The sequence below is a fragment of the Podarcis erhardii genome (genome assembly GCF_964252035.2).
Source record: "Podarcis erhardii genome assembly, chromosome: 13".
NCBI classification, from domain to species: domain Eukaryota; kingdom Metazoa; phylum Chordata; class Lepidosauria; order Squamata; family Lacertidae; genus Podarcis; species Podarcis erhardii.
This window is the reverse complement of record NC_138502.1, coordinates 22,026,716-22,039,384: the sequence shown is the minus strand read 5'-3', so window position 1 is coordinate 22,039,384 and position 12,669 is coordinate 22,026,716. Positions and strand designations below refer to the sequence as shown.

The window sequence follows — 12,669 nt, the reverse complement described above, 5'->3', positions numbered from 1 at the left end:
CATGCAGGTGGCAAGAAGTGAAAAAACTGGAATGGAGGAAGGGGTGTCAGAAAGAGAGTGGGGGAAGGGGAAAGGCCTGCAAGGTAATGCCCCCCAAATTAAGAGTAGAGAACTTCTAGGGCACTGGCCAATGTTGGCCACAATCAACGAGCCCAGATTAAAGCTACTTGGAGGCCCAGGGCTATGAGATCTCAGGAAGCCCAAAACTTAGTAGCATCTGCTCATGAGAAACAAAACCTTGTCTCTTCTTTATCTACTCAATGAAATTAGAATGCTGCCAAAATGTTAGCATTGATAAAAAGCTTGTTTCCTTAGATGCTTTCTGCTTTTTTCTTGTTGGAATTGTCTGCGTTTGGGCCTTCAAAATTTCATCTTTAAGAAACTCCCATCTATCTTGGACTCCCTTCTCTTTGAGTATTTCTGACCATGGGATCTCACCCAGTAGCTCCTTCAGCTTTTTGAAATTGGCCTTTTTAAAGTCCAGAGTGCATGTCCAACTACACTCAGCTTTCCCTTGCCTCTGTATCCTGAAACCCAGGATAACATGATCACTTCCTTCCAAGTTTCTGAATACTTCCACTTCTTTGATCAGCTCCTCCCTGTTGGTGAGTACCAGGTCCAAGATAGGTGATCTCCTTGTTGCTTTTTCCATCTTCTGGGAAATGAAATTGTTAGCAAGGCAATGTAAATCCAGCACTGCCAATGTAAATCCAGCACTCCCTGTCAGGGGGCCAATTTGGCCAATGATGCCACTTCCCCCAAAACATTCCCACTGGTGTGCTGGCAAAGCAAGACCACCCACCTATTAATCTCCTGGTGCCATCATGATCTCAGATGATTAATATGTGGGTGGCTGTACCCAGTTATCAAATTTGGCCCACAACGTGGGAAGATATTAAGATCTGTCCTGCTAGGCCAGAAGGATTACCATCCCACCATTTTCTTATCTATAAACCCAACATGGTATATTGTTTGATTTCTTTTATATTGACCTACACTTCGCATATTGTTTTGAGATTCTTTTATGCTGTATTTGATTTTTATGTCATGCACAGGGCAATCTCCATTTATGCAGGGATTCTGTCCAGAAGACACGCATAAGGGAGTCCCTTCTTCTGCTCCCGCCCCGCGCCCTTTCAGCGCTGAAAAGGCACGCTTCTGGGCAGGAGAGTGTGTGCTGATTGCACGCAAGTGGGGAAGATGCCTGTGTTGATTTTGAGATCTTGTTTGTTTGAGATTTGGTCCCCATTTTGCACATTGTTTTGACAGGCTTTTGTAAAGTACTGGACCTCCAAGTTGTATCATGTTCTGAAACTGTTACATATGATTTATATTTTTTGCACATCAATCTGAAATTATTTAGAATCTAAAATGATTAAGGAGTTTTCTAAATGAAATAAAATAACAATACCAAACAAACAAACAAATTGATAGCTGTTGCTCTAAAATGTACCCGAATTTCAAGAGTCTGTAAACCAGCTTGTGAATCTCTGTGTAACCAGCAACTCTCTGGGTGCCATCTCAATTTCAAGTATGTACAAGAACAGCTATGTGAAATACCTTCCTTTCTGGTCACACCTTTCTGTATTTCTTGCTCCAAAATACTGTGATGTTGGGCCAGAGTTGATAAGATGATCCGGAAGCTAGAAGGCTTTCATTTTACATGGAAAAACAACCAGCACCCTGCCAATCTGCAATGCAGAGCAAACTATGATGTCATAGAGAACTTGACACAGTCACAATGACCACCACAACTTGCACCATCAAGCCAGTGGTGCTTCTGGCTCAGAGCAGGCTATCCTTCCTAGGAGGAACAGGGCAGGAGGAGAACATCTAACTCAGGTAAGCCCAAGCTCAAATTAGAGCAGGGGTGGTGAAAATGTGGGCTTCTAGAAGCTATTGGTATACAACTCCCACCACCCTTCATTCGTCATTGACTTTTCCGACTGAAACTGATGGGCGTTGGTGGCCGACAATATCTAGAGAGCCACAGGTTCTCCATCCTTGATTGGTATGCATGCTTTTATTTGTTTTGTTTTGCTTTGGGTGCTACTTCAAGTTTCAGCTGTTGGGAGTAAGATTCAGGGCAAGGGCGAAAGGCCAACCCTTGTATACAAGTGGTACATTTCAACAGCATTTGTACCTCCTAATATACCTCAGAAAAACAGGTTCTTTTAAGGAATAACCAGGTGTGTGGTTTGATAGACCTATGTGTGCATGAGAGAGGGAGATTTCGCTCCAAAATGTTTACCCCTGGACCTTCTTACACAGCTGCCAAGGAAGCACAGCATAAAACAAAGACACCATCACTACAACACTGCTCACCCTCTGCCTTTTTTAATAGCTCAAAGAGGGCTTTCGAGATAGTCTTGGTGGAGGGAACCAGAAACCCACATCCCTTTTCGTTCCTATTTCCCACTATTGCAGGAGGCATGGCATCTGAGCTGGAAAAGGCCTTCCACAGATATGCTGTGTATGGAGACACAGCTGCCACTGGAACTGACATGACGGGCAAGAACTTCTCCAAGATGTTGAAGGAGTGTGGTGTGATGGATGGGAAGCTCGTAACCAGCACTGATGTGGATATCCTCTTCAACAAAGTCAAGTGAGCTGAGGGTGTGAGGGCTGGGTGGATTTGCGTTTGGACAGGCGTTTTGGGCCAACCCCATAGCTAAGGGCCACTGGAAGGTTGTCCTGGTCTAAGCCCTGTGTCCTCCTCTCTACTGTGGAACGGCTCAACAATCCTGCAAGCAAAATCAGTTCAGCCTTTTCTATATGCTGTTATGGAGATAAAAGCACTTGCCTTACCCTTCAGTAAGATCATAAGAACCGGCTGAATCAGGCCAGTGACCCACCTAGTCCACCATCCTGTTCTCACAGTGGCTGATCAGATGCTTATGGGAACCCAAAATCAGGCCCTGAATTTGGCAGGAAACCCATAGGGTTAACTCTACTCAAAGCTGACCCCTTGAAATTAATAAATCTAAGTTAGCGAGGCCCAATAACTCCAGTGAGTCTACTCTGAGTAGGACTGGCATTGGATACATCCCATAAGCAATCCTACACAGGAAGCATAATGAGGCGGCAGAGTCCTGAGCTGCACAGATCTTTGAATGCTTCTGGGTTGATGTTTTTTTGGTTTTTTAAATTCCTATTCAAGTAGAAAATGAGCACATAAGGAAAACTGCGAGCCTGGAACTTTCCTCATGGATTTACTGGTTTCTACATTCAGGGAGCTGGGTGGTTTTTTTTGTCCCCCCCCCCCAAGCTTGGGATGCCATTAAAAATGGTTTCTCCCACCTGTGATGTAAAGTGGTGCAAATCTACACCAAGATTCATGTCAGCTGTGGGTATGGCACTGTGTGTGGATCTGTGAGCAATTGGGAGGGTCTGCTGTAAGTGGGGCTCAAAGATGATGCCGTTCTCTTGTCTCCAGGAGCAAGGGTGCCCGCAACATCACGTTTCCAGAGTTCCAGGAAGCCCTGAAGGAGCTGAGCACAAAACGCTTCAAAGGAAAGTCACCCGAAGATGCTTTAGCAGCTACACACCAGATGCTGGAAGGCAAAGAACCAGGCAATGTGGGGGTAACGGTGAGTAACAAAGAGCTCCCCTGCAAAGGAAGAGCACATCCAAACTGTCCTGCTTCCAAACCCCCCCCCCAAATTATTGGGCTCTTTTGGGCAAAACCACCACACAAACTGCCAAGGGTGGACCCTAAGGACCTGTCTACAAAACCAAGTTGCCATGAGGCAGGACTGGGAACCTCAGCTCCAGGAGTCAAACGTGGCTGGACTGTGCCCTTGAACTTTGATAATGCCTCTTGCTTATAGGAATAGAGGACAGGCAGCAGTGGGTGCGGAAACTAGTCAACTGCACTATCACAGAGCTCTCCCGATGGGGACCCTGAGGTCCAGCTGACCTTTACCAGCAGCCAAACTGTTATTGTGGCAGGCCCTGCCCTGCAGAACACCTTGCCAATGGAAATCTGGCAGGAGTCATCCATGCTCATTTTTGGACTTCTTCTAAAAACTGTGTATCATTCAGACGGACCTTTCAGATTTGCCAGCCAGCTCCTCCTGATGTGCTTAACATTGTTCTTGCTTTTGTTGTAATGCTTTGTTTCTCATCCATATATTTTAGATGAAAGTGCGGTTCATGAATATTTAAAGAAATAATTACATTTGTTGTGGTGCCCACATTTACCTCTGGTTTGGCCAACTATTGGCATGTGGCCCTCAGAAACTTTCCCAGATGGTAATATGGCCCTCAGGCTGAATTCACCCTGCTTTACTATCTCCACATTGGCAGGTGTCAGCACACATGTTATCATCAGGCAGCTGCCAGGGCCCCACTGTTGTGTGTCCTAATTCACCTCTATTCCCCCCCCCCCCCCCCGCCCGGCCATTCTTTAAATTTTCCACAATGCTTCTTAGCAAGCATATGTGGCACAAAAGGAAATTGAACAGATGGCTACTTCCAATGCCACAACAGCCAGGCCAATTGGGCCTCACCAGACCTCTTCCCCACTATTAGACCTCTTCCCAATATAGAGCAGGAATGGACTCAATGCAATCCTTAGAGCCCAACCACTTTAGGGATATAGTTCCATCCTACCCATGAGCCTTTGCTGTACAGTCAAGGGTTGTGCGGACCAGCAGCAGTTTGTGCTGCCCCATCCCTAAACTTTCCATAGGCTGGAATAATCCCATGACTCAGGCCTGCTGGCTTGGTCCAGTGTTGTGGGGGCTGGAGCACCCAGCCCACCCAGCACCTATGCCATGACTAATCAGCACCCACCACAGCCATCACCACTTAAGTGTTCTGCTTGCTTGTCTTGCAGAAAACCGTTGCGGCTGGTGCAGTGGACCGGCTGACAGACACCAGCAAATACACAGGCTCCCACAAGGAACGTTTTGACGAAAGTGGCAAGGGCAAGGGCATTGCAGGACGTGCTGACCTGGTCAGTAACAGCGGCTATGTGGGTAACTACAAGGGGGCTGGAACCTATGACAAGTCCCACTAGATGTGGGGCACAGCCTTCTGAAAACTCTGCCTGTTCCCACTGCCTTGGAAGGGTAGACAATAAACATCTGGCCTGATCTGTTGCTCTCCTGTGTCTTATGTGTGCCTCTGGTGCCTGAAAGAGGAGAGTGTTAAAACTCCCTTCTCCCAATCTTAAGAGCATAAGAACTTAAGGAGAGCCTGCTGGATGAGGCCAATGGCCCATCTGAGCCTGCATCCTGTTCTTACAGTGGACAGCCAGATGCTGGAGGGAAAACCAAAAAGCAGGAGTCAACCACAAGAGCGCTCTTGTCTTCCGTGATTTCTGGTTGCTGGTATTCCAAAGCATCGCTGCCTCCCAACTGTGGTGACAGAGCACAGTGATCATAGCTAGTAGCCATCAACAGCCATGAATTTACCAAATCCATCCTGTGGGAGAGAGTTCTGTACTTTATGCACTGGATGAAAAAGTACTTTCTGTCCTGATCCTTCCAACCCTTCCCAGTTGGGTGTCACCTGTGAATTTGATCAGCATCCCCTCAATTCCTTCTTCCAAGTTGTTTATAAAGACGTTGAACAACAAAGGGCCCAGGACAGAACCCTGTGGCACCACACTTGTCACTTTTTCCGAAGCTGTGTGCGGCAGACACCAGCAAATAAAACTTTCTGCATGTTATGCTGCAATTGTGGGGGTCCCTCTGCCCTTTTTTGCTGTGCCGTTTCCATCATGGCCAGCAGAGAGCAGCAGCCTACCACCAATAACCCTAGGCAATAGGCGCTCAAGTAAAAAACATGCCAGTGCTGGTCTCTCATCTCCATGGGGTGTGTCTGCAGCAGCTGTTTTCCATGGAACAGCTGGTCCAGTCTTTAGTTCCTCTGTCCCTAATTAGAGCTCGATTTCTTCTGCAGCTCATCATCCACCACCCCAATAATGTGATTAGCATTTTTAATAAGGAAATTGCTTTTTCCTGCACTGACAGAACATTTACCGTTCAAACAGATATATAAGCGAGTGCCAGCATTGCTTAAACAAAAGCTGGAAAAGGTCAAGAAAAGATGGAAACTAGGGAATGAAGAGTAGAGGACTTTCTACAGGGGCTAGCACCATTACGGTTAAATGCTATGAGTTGTATCTAGTGTTAGACTCATTGGGATTAAGGGGCCTAAATTAGTAAAGTCCATTAATTTCAGTGGATATACTCAGTAGAATTGACATTGGATACAGTCAATGGTTGTCCATGAATACTCAGAAGTAAACACCACTAGAAGTGCCAAGAGGCTTAGTCTCATGATGTAAGTGTGGCTAGACGTTTAGCCATAATTGGCTTCCTCATAGTTTAAATGGACTTGTTCATATTTTGAAGATAAAGCTATTCTGGGGTGTTTGCTAGATTCAATGAGAATGGGAGATACAGCTGTTTCTTTGTAGATTACATTTCCTTTCATATATGTATCTCAGAGGTATTGATACTGAAGTTTTGAGATACCTATTTTGAGATAGGAACAACTGAGTGGTTTAGAAAATGGATGATGAATCAATTAAAAATTAGTTAATAGCATAACTTCCACATGATATGCAAAGCATGTTGGAGCCCATCTCGTGGTATTTACACACATGTAGGCTACCTACGTTTCTGTGTGCTGCTCTGGTTCGCCAGAAGCAGCTTAGTCATGCTGGCCACATGACCTGGAAGCTGTACGCCGGCTGCCTCGGCCAATAAAGCAAGATGAGCGCTGCAACCCCAGAGTCGGGCACGACTGGACCTAATGGTCAGGGGTCCCTTTACCTTTACCTTAGGCTACCTATTTGGAGACAGAGCATGGAGGAGTATGATATTTCTTTTCACTTTGTTGAGCAGATACTTTAGCTTGATTTGAGCACAGCTGCAGATGAGAGACAAATGCTGTAACATCAAGGCCACCATCCTATACAGTGTTAAGCATGTTTAAGCTCACGGATTTCAATGGCTTCAAGTGCAAACATCTTTGAATTGCAGTGGCTTGATCTCTGACAGAACATTACATTCCCACCTTCCCCTTCCTTCTAAAGTGTCAAGCCTGCTTTTTGGGAAACTGAGGGACCCTTGTGAATTAGGCAGGAAGGTGCAGAGAAGAAGGAAATTGGCAGAAATAATCTTCTCCCACTTACATTAATGGGGGGAGCAGCTAGGATCTGGAGCAAGCCAATACATCTAAAAGAGAACATAACTCTATGGCTGATTTCCCCTCAAATATATAGAAGCGCCACTTTTTGACTCAGATGGTGGGAGTCGGGGAAGCGTGGTGCCCAAGCCAACTCTAGTTGCACATAGTTAAATGGGAATAGTTGTGTGATAATATAATGCAGATAAGAGGACACCTGCATTCCTTTGTGCTTCCGCAGACTTGAATCAAGTGCACAGCAGCCCGATGCAGATCAATGCGTATTGTTTCCCTCAGCCCTCATTCCTTCCACTTGCAGACACCCAAATTATGGGTTTGCTAGTCACAAGGAAATTGTGCCTGACTTGAAATGGATTGAGCCTAAGAGTCAGGGAATAAGCTGAAAGAGGCTTGTTTTTCACCCATGGCCTAATTCAAAGGTCTCCAACAGGACTGCTTGCCCCCCACTCCCCCAAGGATACCATGGCTTCAGCCTTAGAGGATGTTGTTTGGCATTCCAATCTCAACTTTCTTTGCGCCGCTGCCTTTTTAAACAAAAGGCCTTCCAGCCTTCTTGCTGGAAGCAGAGATGGGGCCCAAATTCAGTTTTTAGTGAAAACATTGGACACAGTCACATGGCCTCGAGCTGGGATGAAGGCCCAGGCCTTTGCGGAGACAGGTTCAAAACTTCCCCATTCCACAATGATGGATACTCCTTTTGTTCCTTGAAACTAACAACTAATAAAGGCTTTGACCCTCTCCCCCTCTCTCTCTTTTTGGAAGCAGTGGGGGAGAGGGAGCACTTGGCAGCATGAGTGGTGTTTTGGTCTTGGAGCTGCTTGCTGGAGCACAATGGCAGAGGGAAAAGATTTACACTTTTGGCTCTTGGTGAAAGGTTAGCCCTGCAAAGAGGAATGTCAGCTCCACTGGGAGGAAGGCTTGGATGGAAAACAGATCTGCAATGGGGAATTCTGCTGCAAGGGCGTCTCTAAAATCCCTTCTGTGGGTGCGGGTTCTTTGAATGCTCACCTACATAATAAAAACATGTGTAGTAAATTATTAGCTCAGGTATCTGGGTCCAAATTTGCTATCTGCAGGGAGTGTTTTAGTAGGGGGGAGCATTAAACACCTGCATGGTTCAGTCCAAGCAGGACAGTATCATATTGCTCTACAGGCTCATCCATGCTTCTGTTTCCCTGTGATTTCTAGTCACAGGTCCAAGAAGTTCTTTTGTCCTGCTGCTTTTCCTGGGAAAACTTGCTGTTTACTACTGAATCAGAACAAATGTCAATCAAGTTTTCTGGGGATTGCCGTTTGTTCTGATTTACAAGTAAACAGCGGGTTTCCCTGGGGAAAAACAAAAACCTCTAGAACCCGTGACTGGAAATCATGACACAAACAGGAGTGTGGATGAGCCTTACCTCTTCCAAGGCCAGATACAATAAAAGAGAGCTTTGGGATCTCCTACAGGAATATCGGCAAAGTTTTTGTTTGCTTGTTATTCGACCCGTAAGAAATGATTTGAAGATCAGCAAGTTAAGTTCCCTAAACTTAACACTCTCGTCAAATGAACTGGCTATTCAGATGATTCCCTCACCTGAAATCTGCACCTGTACATGTCTCTCCCCGCAATTCTGTTGCTTAAATAGCAGCTGCGGGGCTGAGGTGGTGGGGAAAAGATTTGGAGAAGGGCATGGTGTTAAAGGTTACATACTGCCTTTCAGAGCACCAGATGCCAGTGCTGAAAGCAAAATAAAATGAATTAGCTAAGCATGACATGCAGATCATTGGCTTGTGGTCTTCCTTGATGCATCACATCTGGCTTGGCCACCAATTCTATGTAGCATGTACACCAGGCACAGGGAGCCTTTTGCCCTCCAGATGTTGCTGGAACTACAAATCCCATCAGCCCCAGCTAGCAATACCAATGGTCAAAGATGATGGGAACTGTAGTCCAACAGCACCTGAAGGGCCATTGGTTCCTCACCCATGATGCAGACTGTGAAGATGAGCTTCAGTTTCGATGGGAAAACTTTTTGAGTTCTGTGGAAAGAAAAACGGATCTGGGGTTTCTATAGAGTCATGGGTAAATGTGGGCAGGCAAGTCTTACCCTACACATCAGTTTCCTACATGGCCTTACCTCTCTGCCTCCCTCCCACAATATGGAGGTAATAATATAGAAGAACTACCTTAGAGACTGTTGTGAAGATAACTGAATGTGTACAAGCTAAGTCTCATAGGTGGCACCTGCAATGAAATGTTAGAGTGCGCATCCTTACCTCCCAACCCAAGAGCTCCTGTTCAAAGTTCAGGTCAACTAAGTATTCCTTTAGGATATGATAAACTGTAAGGGGCTCCAAGCTTCCACCCAATTTCCCTTTTCCATTTGACATTCAATATTTCCGGGCTACCAAGCATCCTCAATCTTCAGTGGGCTGGGTTGCCTGCTAATGGGGTTTTGTTTATAGTGTACTTCTGCAAACCTCAGGAAGCATGCTTGTTTGGGACTACAAAGCCAGTAGCACTGACCACCAGCTTCACTACTAGGAGATGTGAATTGCTTGTGCATTTCCCCGAGGCATCCGATTGGCCAGTGCAAGATGGCGGCATGGTGAGGCTGAGCCTCAGTCTCTGTCTCCGACCCACCCTACCTGGCAACTTTGGTGTTTCATTTTCATCACAGTGTGCTGTGAACTTCCCTGTTCTGCAGAAAATGACCCTGGCTTGTTGCATGAATGGGCCACCTTGGCCATAAGAAAAGAAGCAAAAACTCATTCCTCTAGAGACTTTATTGTTAAGAGTCAGAATTCACCATCAATGGCTCTGGGGGAAAAAAAAAACACACAGAGCCCACACATTCTCAAATACAACAGGATCCCATTACATGATGGAGTTTAAATTCCAGCTGGAATCCATTTCAAACAATGCCCGTATATACAGGCAGCTGAACCGTTAACCCCCAGTGCCTATTCAGGTTTGCAGAATAGGTAAGGTGACTTTCTAACTGGACCATTGTCTTTTGGGTTCACAAACAACTCTTTATTCTGGGTTTCGACGAAGCGTTCTGTGCCACTCAGAAGTTTACATACTGGATACCCTCACCTACAGCTGATTCCAAGAAAATATTTTACCTTATTTGTTTTGGATTCCTTATTCTGTGAGATCAACATGGCAAACACTATCGATACGTTTAGGTTTGTTGTTTTTTTAATACAGCTGATAACATTCAGAGAACTGATACAGTTGGAATCCCGTTACAGAGTTAAGCTGACGCAAAGTTTCCCTCCACGGCACCACAAGAGCCCTGCTCAAAGCCAGCACCCAGAACCCACTACAGTCAGCCCTTGTTGCAATAATAATAATAATAATAATCACAGCCGTTAACAGTCGGGAGTCTCCTCCACTCATCTCATTACACAAAGCCAGTATAACTGTAGCCTGTTGACATCTGTGCCTGGCACAGTCACAACAAAGCAATCCGGCTCAAGCCTTCCAGCAAGTCTCCCCTCCCAGCATCCCCCTTGAAACATCCTGAAAAAGGAACAACCCCACCCTCCCCAACCCCTAATTTTAGCTTTGCCCAGCCTCCCAAAATGGCCCTAACTGCCCAAATCACTCACTGTCTTAGCAGGAACCGTACATGCACATCACAACGCAGCTACCATCTACAAGGGGTTTCAGGTGGGAAAGAGAATGGCTAAGGTGAGGTGTCTGCATGGGACGGGCAAGGGGAAGATGAGAAACGAAAGCGAGAGAGATGACGGGCGAGGAGGAGCGGCTGAGGGCTCCGTTTCTATTGAAGTGAGAATGGGGAAGAATAGAAGTTGTCTAGGCCCTGGAGAAGGAGCTCTAACCTCCCAAGACAGACGGAATGGACAGAAATCTCAGGAGATGAGGCGGGTAAGGGGGGCAGAGGGATGATGGGGGTGGGGTGAAGCAATTGCCACGCTGGGGGGCACTACGTCAGCATGACAGGAGCATGACAAGTCCTTCTAAGGGGGCTTGTGCGTCTCTCTTGTGAGGTCCTGCTTTTTTTGCCTACGTACACTCCGGAGGGGACAAAGAGAGAGAGCTAGCAAGGCAATCTGTTGCCTATCCAGGCTACTCCACGAACGAATCACTCAGAAATCAGGGGGAGGAGGAACCATGGTTAGTTATGATCTAGACAGGAGAGAAGGAAAGAAAAAAAGAAACCCAACGCTAATCCAGACTTCCCTTATTAAGGAACCTAAGTGTGCAAAAGGAGGGAGGATCGAGGAGAAATTCAAAACAGGTGCAGGATGATCTAACAGTTTAGAAAATGTATAGTATTCCATCCATACCTCCCTAGGTGCCGAGGGGGGTCACTAAGGGAACTGGGGTGGGGGCCCGACACTAGTCTTGAGGTTACGGGAGAGAAGAGGGCAGGGTTGGCGAGGGAGGGTGTGTATGTGTTGGGTGAGAAGGAAGGGTCAAGGGGAGTTAATGTTTGTTTTAAAAAGAGTACAGTTGCATCCCATCTGGGCCTCCCTGGACGTTTAGTACCGTTAGGGGAGATCGTCACATGGCCCAGTGGCCGGAGTGCATTGTGGGATAGCAGAAGAAGTCCTGTTTAGAGGTGGGAGGCGGCCTCGTCCCCTGGCCCGGCGCTCAGCAGGACACCTCCATGGTGGGGGCTGGCGGCTGAGGTGCCCCCGCCTCGCTGCTCTGGGACAGCGTGCGTGAGCGGGAGCGGTTCCCGTCCCCTGAGGCGGCACTGGACAGAGAGGCGGTGCGCGAGCGGGAGAGGCGCGTCATGCAGGACGAAGCCACTGTGGGGAGGAGAAAAGAGAAACGGGCAGAGTCAGACAAAGCTCCTGCACGTAGCCAGACATAGGTCGCTCCTCCAAGGCAGGGTGAGCAATCAGTGCAAGGTCAGCATAGTCTTCACATGGCCACTGCAGCTTCTAAGACACATTTGGGACTGAGCACCTTTGGGTGTGAAATACGGATCTGGAACTACCAGGGAATTGTGCAATACTTGCTGGTTTTATATATGTGTACAAGCTCAGCTTTCTTCAAATTCCCAGCACCTGTGTGCACTGAGACCCACAGAGCAAGTTAAGGGCTGACTAGGGCAGTGGGAAGTGAGAAGCATAGGCACCATCTCTGGGGGACCCTGGGTTCTGGGGCACCCACAAAATCTTCACTGTGGTAGCCCGTTGGGCCTTTTGGGGCCTATCGCAGCCACAGGAGGGTGTGATGGGGCCCTTTGAGTCATGTACGCCTCACAATGTGTGATGTCACACACGTGACATCAGGCACCCCCAATGTGAGGCAGAACCCACTGCAACTGGGCAGGGGAAGGGAGAAGGACCTTAAGGCAGACTCCTCTGGAGAAGGCTCATGCAGCAGATTTCAGATCATGTGAATAACTTGCATAGTCATCAACAAGGCCTGTGGTCCTGCTCCCTCCATCACTTATTGCCATTTTGCATTTTACCCCTTCTCCAAAACAAAGCCATGCATCATCACCACTTTCTTTCCCCCACCCCCAAATATTTTGC

The 12,669-nt window shown here is 47.0% G+C and overlaps 2 protein-coding genes and 1 long non-coding RNA gene across 9 annotated transcripts in view; 1 reads left to right on the top strand and 2 right to left on the bottom strand.

Moving 5' to 3' along the window:
• Window positions 1-241: 241 nt before the first annotated feature.
• On the bottom strand, window positions 242-1,663 carry LOC309326393. The gene is made up of 2 exons (XR_014150288.1): window positions 1,561-1,663; window positions 242-655 (listed from the first exon to the last, which is right to left on the bottom strand). It is a non-coding gene; the product is annotated as an uncharacterized lncRNA (long non-coding RNA).
• Window positions 1,664-1,733: 70 nt separating this feature from the next.
• LOC309326387 (tubulin polymerization-promoting protein family member 2-like) lies at window positions 1,734-5,099 on the top strand. Of its 2 annotated transcripts, none has more exons than XM_081835043.1 (4): window positions 1,734-1,842; window positions 2,428-2,605; window positions 3,437-3,590; window positions 4,841-5,099. In XM_081835043.1, exons 2-4 carry the CDS (start codon window positions 2,433-2,435, stop codon window positions 5,021-5,023), a joined length of 510 nt encoding a protein of 169 aa, XP_081691169.1. In that variant the 5' UTR covers window positions 1,734-1,842; window positions 2,428-2,432; the 3' UTR covers window positions 5,024-5,099. The 2 variants fall into 2 exon arrangements, with proteins under 2 accessions (XP_081691169.1, XP_081691170.1); XM_081835044.1 differs by lacking the exon at window positions 1,734-1,842 and adding an exon at window positions 1,860-2,011.
• Window positions 5,100-9,915: 4,816 nt separating this feature from the next.
• The window catches only part of NDRG2 (NDRG family member 2), a 40,130-nt gene continuing 37,376 nt past the window's right edge, over window positions 9,916-12,669 (bottom strand). For all 6 annotated transcript variants that reach the window (XM_081835024.1, XM_081835028.1, XM_081835026.1 and 3 more), the window contains one exon: window positions 9,916-11,934. In XM_081835024.1, coding sequence (XP_081691150.1) covers window positions 11,736-11,934 — 199 coding nt within the window. In that variant the 3' untranslated portion in view covers window positions 9,916-11,735. The remainder of the gene's footprint in view (window positions 11,935-12,669) is intronic.